The sequence below is a fragment of the Misgurnus anguillicaudatus genome, chromosome 7 (genome assembly GCF_027580225.2).
Source record: "Misgurnus anguillicaudatus chromosome 7, ASM2758022v2, whole genome shotgun sequence".
Taxonomy (NCBI): Eukaryota; Metazoa; Chordata; class Actinopteri; order Cypriniformes; family Cobitidae; genus Misgurnus; species Misgurnus anguillicaudatus.
In genome coordinates this window covers 36,237,322-36,250,902 of record NC_073343.2, presented here as the reverse complement: position 1 = coordinate 36,250,902, position 13,581 = coordinate 36,237,322, and the positions used below count along the sequence as shown (strand labels likewise).

Sequence of the window (13,581 nt, the reverse complement as noted above, 5' to 3'; positions counted from 1 at the left end):
CCTTTTAAATGCAAAGCTGATGAAATGCAAATACTGATCGCATTAATAGTAGTTTGTTATAATTGAAACTCATTTGTGCTGTCAATTATTCTCTCTCTCTCTCTCTCTCTCTCTCTCTCTCTCTCTCTCTCTCTCTCTCTCTCTCTCTCTCTCTCTCCCTCTCTCTGCACTAAATGGCAGTGCTGGGGTTGGATAGTGCAGAATAAGGGGTGGTATTATTATAATAAAATCCCCTTCTGACATCACAAGGGAACCCAAATATCAATGAGCTATTTTTTCACATGCTTGCAGAGACTGGTTTACCAAAACTAAGTTACTGGGTTGATCTTTTCACATTTTCTAGGTTGATAAAAGCACCGAGGACACAGTTATAGCACTAAAACGTGGAAACAAGTCAGATTTTCATGATATGTCATCTTTAAAGTAAAATAAAAATTCAGAAAAATGATCAAGAAATGTATTCCATATTTAATGAATTTTATCATTACAAAACACTGTGTAAAACGAGAGTGTATACATGTGATTTATTATTTAAGTGAGCTTATGTTTTGGTCAACTCAACCTTAGTTTATAGAGCACATTTTAAATCAACAGAAGTTAACCCAAAGTGCTTTACGATGGACATTTATAATAAGATCCTGAAAACATGTCCTTTAATGATCTGTGATAGAAAATGTTTTGCATATTGTAGTACACAGCATGATGGGGAAAGGTCAGATTTATACTTTAAGATTTTTTCAAGTAAAAGAGTTGATACCTGCAGTGCAGTTACAGATGAGCTCGTGCGTGTGCGTGCGTGCGTATGTGTGTCTGGACTCTGGTAAACTTCACCTCCCACAATACCCTGCGTCAGTGAGTGCTGCGATGAGGTTACAGGTCACGTCACCATGGCAGCGGCTGGTTTGTAACATCAGCGCCATTTTGGTTCGGTGTTGTGATGGAAGCAGCGAGAAAATCCGAAGGAGACAGAAAAACGCCCAAAATCCGACAAAAACCCGACAATTTCAGAGCAGAAATATCAGAATCAGTCAATCCAAGCGAGAATCAAACACAATCTGGACAAAAATCATTTCCATCTGGAATAACAGGTGTGATTCACACAAAACACACATTTACTTCAGTATTTCATTATTTGAATGTTTGTTTTGTCGATGGTTCAGGCTGTTGTATACGAGTTAATATAATTTTAATACATTAGTTTAGATAAGAGTATAGAGGATGAGTGTAATTATGCATTTATAGTAAATTATTTATATGTAAGCAACTGTTTCTGCTTCAGTAGAAGTTATGACACCTTTTACACTAACGTTAGATGTATATGTATATATATATATATATATATATATATATATATATATTAATAAAAGTTAATATCAGCACCCTACAGGTGGTTCTTGTGTTTCCGAGTAATGTAATAAAGTATAAACTCTAAATCTCAATGAATTGTTATTTTCAAAAGAAATCAAAAAAGCAGTGTTAACAGAGTTAAATATACATACAGTGGTATTTCACACACGCGCTGAGCAGCAACTGTTCACATCACAACAGGTTTAGTTCACTTAAGGGGGGGGGGGGTGTCAATGCTATTTCATGCTATTTCATGCCTTCTGATTTTTTAACACAGTTTAAGAGAGGGTTTTTTTTCTCGTGGTAAACATAGGCAGTTTCAAAAAAGCAGTTGGATGTATGACAGAGTATTTCTTTGCTGAATGCACTTCGCCAGGGTTCGTACAATTTTCTGAAAGTTTTTTTCGAACATGGGTACAACTTGCGTATCATTTCTTTTAATTGACACTTCTCCTGGAAAAGCATGCCCACTAGGGATCGGCGATAATTGGCATGCGATATCATGCACATCTTGTCAGTAAAGCTGGTTCCATGATTAGAAGTAAATCGCCATCAGCTATTTTTAGATGGCGCTGCATTTACTAGGGGTGTGACGAGGCACTTAATCCACGAGACGAGACACGAGATTGGGTTCACGAGAACGAGACGAGACGATATTTTTACACTTTTTAAGAAATCTTCAATGATTAAATAAATGAATAAGAAACTGAAATCATGTTATTTTTAAAAGTTTTAACTAATCAAGGACTGTCCCTAACAAATATTTTGCTAACTGAAAATGATGTAATTTGTTATTTTTGGGTAATAAAAATAGATCCAAGTGAGCAGTAGCCTTTAAAATGACATAATAAAGAAGATGCAATAATAATGGTTCAAATAAAGTATTAAAACTAAGTTACATTAAACAACATTACATTAACAAATCCATTACATTACATTAAATAAAAATCATTATGTATGTATTATAACAAATGCCTGGAAGGGGCGATTGTGGACTCGTCTCGCGGACGCTATCTTCACTTTAAATGGAGAGAAACGCTTATTTTTATGTTTAAATCCATTTTAATATTTAATGTTCATTTCTTTACACTAGAAATGATACAGCCACTGTAATTCTAGAACAAGAACATGCAGACATTAAATCATGTAAATTCTGAGTGAAGGTTTAATCTGCTGAGACTTCACATCTGACACTGATCAACAGACAAACACAACGCGTCTCAGACTTCACACGAGTTCCCAAACGAACATTATTGGAAACCCAAACAAAAAAGCGAACACCGTAAAAGACAAATATAATGCATGCACTGTAAAAGGGTCAAACAGAAAGCTGCATCCTCCGGAGGTCGCATATGCAGGCTGCATACGTCATCAATGTTTATTTCAGAGCATTAACCTTTAAAAAAATTTCTTTAACTGAGCATTACATTCGCAAGTCGTGAGCATATTACAACAATTTGCAATTAACTAAATAATTAGTAAACTTTATAATTGTTAATAGTCTCTAATAAGACAGTCTTTATGAAGTAAATGCAGTTTAAAAATACGACCTCCGAAGGATGCAGTCTTTTATTTGGAAAAACGGGCAGCATTTCACCTTTACAAGAAATCTCGCGAGACACATTTGAGATCTCGTCGCACCCCTAGCATTTACTACACAGAGCCATAGTTCATTGACAATCGGGGAAATTACGCATTAATTATCGCGGACGTATAGCCTGCAATATGGCCCAGCTTGTCAGTGAACAATGGCTTTGTGTAGTAAATGCCGGTCCAAAAATTTTGCCGCGAGCAAAAATTTGCTGTTTTGGTTGTGTCCTTTAAAATGCAAATGAGCTGATCTCTGCACTAAATGGCAATGCTGTGATAGCAGATTAAGGGGTGGTATTATTATAATAAGTTCCCCTTCTGACATCACAAGGGGAGCCAAATTTCAATGAGCAATTTTTTTCACATGCTTGCAGAGAATGATTTAACAAAGTTGCTGGATTGATCTTTTTTACATTTGCTAGGTTGATAGAAACACTGGGGAGCCAAATGTATGAACATGAAGTGTATATGACTGGACATTTGAGAGATTTTTGTTGTTTTTTTGTGATGCCGTAGTTTCACTGGCATTCATGTATTGTTGGGGGACCTACAAACACTAGACTTTAGGTGTCCTACTTTTGGGCAATTCACCCTAGATGTGCAGTACAGATGTGTGATGTTCTCTGTGTTGTTCTGTAGGTGTGGAGCCGGTGCAGATGTTCACCACATCACAGTCGGACCATGTGATCCCTCTACGCCCCTCACCGTCATGACGCGTAGCGTACCCGCACATCCTCATCGTCGACTCTGACTGGATTCTGAGCAGCACAACCCATGATGATTTATGGATTAATACCTCAGGAGTTACACCAACAGCTCCTGGACCACCAGAACTATCAGAATCGGACCAATGGGGTGGAGGAGTTGAAGAATATCCTGCTGGAGCTGGATCTGAACCAGGTGACCTCCAGCAGCATAACCGAATTCATCCAGTTTTTACGAAAACTTTTAGATGACAACAACTTCAAGGTCTTGTATGGCACCCTACAGATCATCAACCTGCTGATAGCGAAACTTGAGTACAACGTTGACCGATATTACAAGGAGATCGTTTTGGTCACGCTGAAAACTCTGGGCGATTCTCGTAACGTCACCCGACACGAATACATGAACGTTTTCAGGCAGCTCATGAGAATCGTGGGTCCGCAAAGAGTGTTGGACCTCATGATGGGTCAGCTCAAGCACAAGAACTCCAGGGTTCGAGAGGACGTGCTTAACATCATTACGGCAGCCATGCTCACGCACCCCCGGAAGGACTTTAACATCCCCGCTCTGTGTTTAGAAGTGGCTCCGGCCCTTGGAGACAGCAAGAAGAAAGTACGTCACGCCGCCCTGGAGCTTTTCGCCGTCTTTGATTATTGTCTCGACACAGGCAAGAAGCAGGCGCTCGTGAAAGCCATCGACAGGGCGGAGCTCACGGGAGAAGCCGACGGTGCGATGGCAGCCGTGCAGGCCCGTAGAGCTCGTCACGTCCTCCCTCGGCTGTTGCCCGACGGCACGGTGGAATACGCTGTAGTCCTTCCCAAACCCGGACAGAGACGTTTGCCTCAGTTCGGCTCCGGGGCCGATCTGGACTGGGTTCTGAACGGAGGCAAAGCTCGTGGTTCGCGTGGCCTTCACGCCGGCAGAGACTCTGATCGGACTTGCGGTTTCGGCGCTCCGGTGTCCCTCGCCGATAACGCCGCTCATCAGAGGAGGATCGTGAGCGCTGGGAAAAAGAAACTGCCCTGGGAGAAATCTGCACTTCCTTCCTCTGTGAAGCAGCAGGCCCATAGCACATCAAACGGAAGGTCACCTGATCGGGTGAGTGCTGACATCAACATCTTTGTGTTGCCTTAGGACACACCTGAGATCAACAAGCGGCTCGGAAACAATCATTAGAGAGATGTTTTGTAGCAGAAGTTCCTTTGTCAGAACAAAACGTGCATCATATCGGATTTTTGTTGCCACACATACTGTAGACACATCAGCGCATTAGATGAACGGCTTTATCAAGGAATATTTATTTTTCATTTCTTTAAAAGCAAAGAGTTAATTTAATGCAGCAGATCTTGAATTGTATTATATATCAGTAGTAGTACTGTATCTCTCTAGAGATTTATATTCACATTATGAATATTTGCGTTACCCAGCTGATGTTTCTTCAGCTCAGTTAAGTCGTGCTGCACAAGAGATGATGTGACACACTGAAGATCTCAGTCACATGTTGTTAGACTTTGATCTTTTTGTGATTTTTGTTTCTTGAGTAACTGTTGTGTTTAAAGCACACTTATGGGTTTGTGTTCTGTTCAGAGAATGGAAATCAAACAGGGTGACAAATGAATGTGAGATGTTTGATGATTGTTCTTTTTTACTCGTATTGACCACGGTGATGTATGTTTCTTCTCACAGATGAGCAGTGAAGATCTGACACCCCAACAGCACACAACCTCCAGTAAATCCAGTAAGGGCACAACACTTCACTTTATATGACACTTTATCATCTGTCCTGTCCTCACTAAAGTGAACACTGTTGACATCACTCTCATGTGTGTATTCAGTGTAAATGTGTTTCGGGGATGAAGGTTTACTTGCATTTAAAATCCTGTGAATGGTTTTTATCATGATGTGCTCTGTATTTCTTGGCTATATAGTTTGCGAATAGATACGAGGGGTGGAGTTGTGGTCTCCTTTATATGATGTGTCTTTTGTTGTACTTCAGGTTTATCAGAACCTTTGCAGCTTCGGTCTCCGGGCAGCACACGCCGCTCATTTGGTCGACAGCGCCGCAGTGGAAGTTTAGACTCCGATCCAGAGATTTTCAAAGCGGCGAATCTCTACGATCTTCAGAAAGGTGAGAAGGATGACCGCGTATCACATCGTGTTGACTGATGTGAAATGTTACAGTGAATGACACATAAACCTTTGGCTAACAGCATCTAAAACTTCTTCAATGGAGCGAAAACTTTTCACAGAAAAAGCTTGAAATTATTCAGCCGCATTTCTTAAACAATAATAACGACAGACGCACACTGGAATTCAGACAGACGTGTCTCTATTGATGTTTGAAGCATTATGGAGCACATAATGCTAAGTAAGCAGTAGGTGAGATGTGTGCCGTTTGTCGGTGGCTTTTTACATTTAATGTTTGATCTGTTGCAGGTTTGTCCAAGACGAGTGGTTTTCTGTCTAGTAGCCCCAGTGTGGAGCGAACTTTCTCACTACCCCCCAACTCGACACCACCGGGGTCTTTCCTGTTACCCTCGTACCCACTGACGGGGAGTCTGCTGACCCCCACCTTACCTCGCCAAAATCCTGCCGACTCCTCGCTTTCTGCATCTAACACTTGGCCTAACAAACGTGACATCAGCCCGCGTGTCAGGAGGGACGTCACAGGTCAGGACTCCAGCGGATGATTATTTGATGGCACAGTTTGAGAGCTGTTTTTCATTGTGTTTTTCTGGCCATTAGTTAAAATGTCCTGATCGTCAATCCAGATATTTGGAGCAATTAGTAGCTGCGTTTTAGTATTTCATATTGATTAATCACCATTAGGATGTAAATGTAAAGCCACTTTTTTAGTTTGGAGCACGATTCCTCTACACAGGACGTGTGTGTTTTTTAATGGATCAGTAGTGTTTGAGCCCAAATAAAGACCAGCAGTATCTAAACGCCTCCCCTGATGATGTCACAGGTGAAGTGAGGTCTCCGCTGCCTTCTCGTGCCGCACGAGCGGTTCAGTCATCCGTCCGTCAGAGACCCCCGTTGCCCGCCTCCCCTCCGACCTCGGGTAGAAACCTGCATCTGGAGCTGTCTCTAAGCGGAGCACGAGAGCTCACAGAGGAGCCGCTCGACAGGGAGGAGGTGAGGCTGAGGAGGACGTCACCATCGCGACTTTGCTGCTCATCTTGACGTTCAGCCTAATGATGGTCTGTGTTCTTTTCTCAGATGCTGAAGTCTCTGCGCTCGCTGCGGAACAGCGCCGCTAAGAAACGGGCAGCGGTCAGCGCGAGCGGCTCCGACCCAGATCCCGACAGTCCCGACTCGGCTGTTAAACTGGAGCTGGTTCCTGATTCTCCGGACGAGACGTCCCCGTCCGTCGCCAGTCCTCTGAGTGAAAGCGGTTTGAGCAGCCTCTGCTCGCCCCCGACGCCCACCGGCACAAAGAGCAGGTCAGAGATTTCACACAGAGCCAAAACAATCAAGTATTCCACTCTTTATTTCATATAAAAAAATGACTGAAGTGATGAGGTACAAGTTCAACTCGTGATGATTGTGTGTGAATTCTGTCTCACGGTTTAATGCCTTTAGTCCTGTGAACTCTGCGGCAAAAGCACGTATGACACACGTGCCCTCAGGGAAACATGTGACAGGGCCTGAAGGAGATGTCAGCGCTCGAGGTACGTGCACTATTACTGTGTGTGTGTGTGTGTGTGTGTGTGTGTGTGTGTGTGTGTGTGTGTGTGTGTGTGTGTGTAGACATAGTCATGTAAACACGTGATCTTTTTGTCCATGTTTCACCGTGACAACTTGTAGAGCTGCATAACAACTAATCGTTTGCAGAATAAAAGTTTTTGTTCACATCATATTTCTTACATTTATACATGCATGTTTGTGTATTTATATATACAAAATTATTATACACAATACATCCACATACTGGATATATGATGTAAACAAAAACTTTTATTCTGCAAACGATTAGTTGTTATGCACCCCTTAAAACCTGGTTGTTGTTTTCTTTGTTTACATCATTACCGGGCACAGAGCAATTTTGGGCTGTTTAACATGGGTACACGTGCGTTGTTTGAAATGGTTTAGGTTTTCATGTATCTCTTATCTTTCTGGTTCAGGATCTCAGCGGCACGTGTCAAAGTCCAGCAGCGCTCGTGAGATGTCGGAGGGGGTAATTGGACGAGGTTGGTTTGATTTTTAATTTCGGAAATGTCGATGGGAAATAACTTAGATCTCATGTTTCGTACATATCTTTTTCCTGTAGGAGTGTTCGGTTCTGTTGTTCCCGTCAGTCCCCCCGGTGTGACGGCATCTCCTGAGCAGGGCGATTCGGTCGACAAATCCCCCCGTGAGCCCCCATCAGGGGTGTACGGCCACGCATTCGTCACCGGCCACGTGGACAGCGCTGAACCACGGGAGGTGCGTATACCGTAGACAGATAAACTTTTGTTCTTGATTCTCATGAGGGCTCATGTCAGATCATCAGTAATAAGACTTTAATGTGTGCTATTAAAACACAATTCAAACTAAACTGCAAGAATCTCAGTGCTATTAAACAAGTGTGTGTTTAGTCTGATCTGAATGATCTGTGTGTGTGTGACAGGAGAAGATTAAACTGTCTAAGTTTGCTCGTGAGAAGATGCGGCAGCATCGTCTAGAGCAGCAGGAGACGGCAGTCGGTCAGGAACCAATGAGACGACGTCTGACACGCCCACTCACTGATGATGTCGACTGTTTGAAAGGTGATAGGTCAACACCGGTGGCCCCTAAAAACACTGCTCGCCATGCTGTGTCTAGTTCTGAAGGTTTCTGTGTTTGCAGGCGTGAGGCTACACGATTCGCTCTCGGTCGAGACTCCCTCCAGGCCGCAACCCACCCAAAATCCAGTTGACTGTTTAAGCCCCGCCCATCAGCCCACCCCCCCGATCGGCCCACCTAATCGAAACGCACCGCCACGGCTCAGACGAACTTCTAATCTGACCCGGACCCGACCTTCAGGCTCACACAGCTCTGGTGAGATTCGTTTACTCTTCTGCACATTCATCAGTTTTAAGATCAGCCAACGACGATGATTTTAATAATGAATCCGTGAGTGAATGTGCTGATATATCTCTCAGTCGCTGTAGATTCATGATGCAGGTTCTTCACAATGTTTCTCAGATGAGCAGATTCCTGGGACTCCTAAAAAAGATGGTCAGGATCAGTCAGTCCTGCGACCGTTCTCCAAACCAGAGCTGTCCCTCACTCAGAGCTTCAGATTGATCGCCTCAGATGACTGGTGAGTCTCAAACCCATTATGATCCACACTTCAGTCTGGTTTAGGATTAACAGTGACATCATACTGATTCATGTCAACTCAAGAAAGAAGGATTCAGTTTTACAGATCATTTAGTGTCTTAACAGAAGCTTTTGTTTATAAAAGAGACATCACAATCAGTCTGTACAGTGTCTGTGTTCACTATGTTTGTGTAGGGAAAAGAAGATCGAGGGAATGAATGTCCTGCGTAGTTTAATTCAGTATCACCCTGATGTTCTTGTGAGCAGAACTCATGACGTTTGTCTCGCGCTCAATCAGGAGGTGAGTTCATCGATTCGTTTGGCGTACGCTTTCATTGTTTGCTGAAATGTGCATCATCTCCTGCGGTGTCTCCTCACAACTAAAGGATTGCTTTGTTTTTAAGGTTCGTAACCTGCGCTCGGGAGTGTCTCGTGTCGCCGTGATGACGTTAGCTGAGATGTTCGCCGCTCTACAGAAAGGAATGGACCAGGAGCTGGAGGGGACCGCCAGAGCTCTGCTCCATAAAGCCGGAGAACCCAACACGTTCATCAGACAGGACGTGGACAAGGCGCTGGACAGTATGGTGCAGAACTGCACGGCCACCCGCAGCATGAACGCGCTGCTCGTCGGAGGACTCGGGTCAGAAAACAAACAAACATTCATAGAGCTGTTTTCATAGTGGGAGATTAGTGGCAAAAAGCTCTGCCGATGGCAAGTGAATGTGTATCATATATGTGTTGCACTTACATTAGCATAAAATAGTTAGGGTCATTGTAGCACCTTAGTCCTATACGTTAAAACCTGTAAACATGTGTTTGATCTGATGTGGTCAGTTCACTACAGTAAAGTTTGTGGGTCTTAACTCTTGTGAAGGGGATATGTTATCTTATAGATGTTTAACTTATGTTTCTTTTTGGCTTTTTTTAAGCCACTTGAACTCAGTGATTCGTAAGTGCACAGCTCAACATTTGACCTCTCTGGTGGAGAAGGTCGGAGCCGCCCGCTTGCTGTCTGGAACTAAAGATCTCACCGACCGTTTGCTGCCTGCCGTCTCGAAGCTGTCACAGGATTCATCTCAAGAGGCCAGGTGAGCATCATGTCAATGCTGTCTCTCTCTCTCTCTCTCTCTCTCTAGCGTTGTCCCGTGACTATTGTATATTGTATTGCTGTTTCTGTCAGGTACTTTGGCCGGCGGATGCTGCTGTTTTTATCTTCTCATCGTGACTTTGATAAAATGTTGGAGAAGTTCGTCCCTGCTAAAGATCTGCCTACGATCAGAGACGCCATCTTCACTCTTAAGACTAAGGTGCTGTTAATACGTCTGCTCGTGTCTCTCATGTCTGACAACAGTACCCTTCTCATGAATAGACGCTCTTTGAGACTGACGTGTGCAGTGGCCAACCACACTTTGTTTCGTTTAAACATTCTGGTTATATCCTCTAAAATAGACGATCGCACAATAGCAGAAAGAAAAACTCACATTAATTGCACAGCAGGGTCGGTTTCAAAGATTTAATGCTTAGATTTGTGCTCGTGGTCTCAGTCCATCTTTCTTAGAAGCATCTCTCTGTGTGTGTGTACTTCAGGGTTTGGGTGAGATGCCTCAGGACGCCCCATCAGCACGGGGCCGGCGCTCTCTCCAAGGCACCTCGTCCCTCTCACGGGAACCTCTTGTGACTAACAGGTGGGTGATAGAAATCGAATCCTTTCTCCACCACAGGATCGGGTCACTGTTATTATACTGTATGTATCCTCATGTGCTCAGCAGAGACTGCGGTCAGTTCATCATCAGTAAAGCAGCCGTCCACAGCCTTGCAGACAGAAGCGAATACATCAAACAGATGAACACGCTGCTAAACTCAAAGGATTTCAGAGAGCGAATCAAAGCCATCGATCAGTTGGAGTCAGATTGTGAAGAGAACCCATCTCTGGTCATCAGCAGCATGTTCCCGGTGAGATCTGGGGCACTTGAAAGTGATTTCAACAGCGCACTTCTTTGTTTTGCCCATATTTAAAAAGTTTTGCATGTAAACAAATGAACCCTATATATACAGAAATGTGTTTAAAGTCACGTGAGATAGCATTCAGAGGAATTTATCTTCTCGGGTCGAATGGTTACTGATGTTTGCGCTTAATCTTTTGCAGGTTTTTGATGCTCTGAAGGCCCGTCTGCAGGAGTCCAACAGTAAAGTCAACCTGCGGGCGCTGGAAGCTTTACAGAAAATCATCTTTGTGCTGAAAGACAACCTCACACAAGTGCTCAATATTCTCATTCCAGCAATAGTGGACAATCATCTTAACTCGAAAAACAACGCCATATACACAGCAGCGCTGGGGGCCGTCCAGGCACTCGTCCATAATATCGGTGGGTCTAATATATTACATCACTATATCATTTTTCTGTTATTGTGTGGTTTTGTGAAGAAATCAAAATAGCGTCCACACTACCGGATGATAATAATAACTTTATGCTAATTCGATCACGATACGCTGTACTCATGCAAATCATTTTTCTTCAATGCCATTTACTAATATTTTAATATTTCCTTTAATAAAAACGCTTGTAATTGTTCACATGTTGTCATTAATGTATAAACGTGATATTCTGGTTGCATTCACAGCGGCTGTAACCAGCAGATATCCTTAACACGCCGTGAATCTAGTTAGTTTAATCTAATATTTTACCTTTTGGTGTAATAGTGAATGTAGTAGAATAAAGTCAATTTTACAGCAACTGCATCAGTCATGGACACATGAGGCAATTTTATGTAATGGACCTCAGCTTCCCCACAGTGCCTCTGTCATTTTAAATGTGTGTGCATCTTAGATTCAAATAGATTTGATCGTTCATCAGTTGTAAAAAATTGTTCAACAACTGATCCCAACGATATAATGTGAACGGCCGCTTACTCTTCTGTTGTTATTTTGCTTAATACCAGAATCCCTAAACTTCTCTTGAGTCTGCTCTTCTAGGTGATTTAGGCTTCTAAAGTTTTGCATTCATATTAAATGCAGTAATTTAATTAAAAGGTTACAGATTTAAAAAATAAATACAACAAGCAGAGATGTTCTAGAAGATGAGAGATAAAATAAAAAATCCCAGTGTCCCGAGTTCAACATTAGTTTTTCTAAGTAGTCTGTTTTCTGCATTATTGTATTAATTGTGTTTATGTGTTTAGATAACAGTCTTCTCCTGCAACCCTTCTGCTCAAAGGCTCAGTATGTGAGCGGGAAAGCGAAGCTGGATCTTATTGAGAAGGTGGCAGGTGAGTCCCAGAATGCAATCAAATAAAAAAGCGAACGTCTCCCGGCAGCAGTCTCATTGTTAATGTTGTCATGTTCACATATTGACGTTCAGAGCTGGTGATGGAGCTGTACCCACGCAAACCTCAGATGGTGGAGCAGAAGGTTCTTCCTCTCTTCTGGCATCTGCTCAGTTCCTCCAGTAACAGCGGAGCCGCTCACGGCCGCGGCGGCAGCACCAGCGTCCGGACGGCCACCGCTAAACTGGGCAAAGCCTTGCACGCGCACATGGGCCGATCGCTGGTGGAATACGCCGAGTCGCAGAACGCAAACATTCAAAACGACTTCAATGAGCTCCTGAGGACCTTCTCTTGAATTAAACTATAATGTGCACACGTGCTCCTGCATTTCCCACAGTGCCTGGATTTTGTCTGTCTGTTTGGTTGGGGGTTTTCTTTAAAGAGAGAGTATAACTCTAAATAAAAATCTTTTAACTGATTTTAACACAATTATTATAGAAGAGAGAGAGTGAGAGACCAAATATTTCTTGTTGAAATGTTGTTAATGCTCATCTGATGTGATGGTATCAGGTCAGAGCTCTTTGACGCTTTGCACTTTCCAGGATTATTGTAACACTATTATGATAATTGTTGTCATGGTGGTGACTGAATTTTGTTGCTCTTTTGTTGTTTTTCATGCAAAAGCACTACAGAATGTAACATTTCAAATGCACAATAATAACACGGATGTCGTTTGGTAAAATGTGTTGGTATCAAACTGTACGTGGATTTACAAAATACTTTTGTACTGTATATTAGCAGCGCAGTATTAGCTGGATGTATACTGTATGTTGTTGCAGTATAGTGTACTTTTTGCTAATATTTTGGCATATCTGTATTGACTTAATAATTAAGTGATTATGGTCTATTGTAAGTTGCATGTTCACGTTTATTGGTGGGGTTTAAAACAAAAGAGCATCACCAATATTTGTTGAGATTGTATTTTTATAAAGAGAAAAATCAGTTCTGGATGTGAATGTGAAGCTTTAATAATAATAATAATAATAATACAGTCATGTCCAGCTGTAGTTGTCGGTGTAGTGCCAGCCTTTATGAGATTTAACAATTAAATTATATGAGACAGAGATTCATCTATATAATAAAGTGCATTATTTCTCTAAACACTGTACTGTGATTCATACTACAGACCAGCTGAGAGATATTATATACAGCAACATTCTGATCAGATTTTTAATACCAGACCTCACAATGACATTTTTTTAAGTTTAATTTAATTTACACAGAGAAACCCTAATATGTACCCACAAATCCCAATAAACCATAGGCTATGTTGCGTATCTTTACAGAGGAATTAATATATATTTGAACAACACACAATTTTATTCATGA

General features: G+C 42.3%; 1 protein-coding gene across 2 annotated transcripts; it reads left to right on the top strand.

Moving 5' to 3' along the window:
• Nucleotides 1-879: 879 nt before the first annotated feature.
• LOC129417803 (TOG array regulator of axonemal microtubules protein 1) lies at nt 880-13,353 on the top strand. Of its 2 annotated transcripts, none has more exons than XM_055172633.2 (22): nt 880-1,088; nt 3,577-4,740; nt 5,329-5,380; nt 5,639-5,770; nt 6,079-6,312; nt 6,611-6,780; nt 6,865-7,088; nt 7,228-7,316; nt 7,770-7,835; nt 7,916-8,070; nt 8,255-8,393; nt 8,473-8,664; nt 8,812-8,929; nt 9,124-9,229; nt 9,333-9,568; nt 9,858-10,016; nt 10,109-10,235; nt 10,516-10,613; nt 10,698-10,881; nt 11,075-11,294; nt 12,109-12,195; nt 12,288-13,353. In XM_055172633.2, exons 2-22 carry the CDS (start codon nt 3,712-3,714, stop codon nt 12,545-12,547), a joined length of 4,077 nt encoding a protein of 1,358 aa, XP_055028608.2. In that variant the 5' UTR covers nt 880-1,088; nt 3,577-3,711; the 3' UTR covers nt 12,548-13,353. The 2 variants fall into 2 exon arrangements, with proteins under 2 accessions (XP_055028608.2, XP_055028606.2); XM_055172631.2 differs by having other exon boundaries at nt 881-1,088; nt 10,695-10,881.
• The last annotated feature ends 228 nt before the right edge of the window (nt 13,354-13,581 follow it).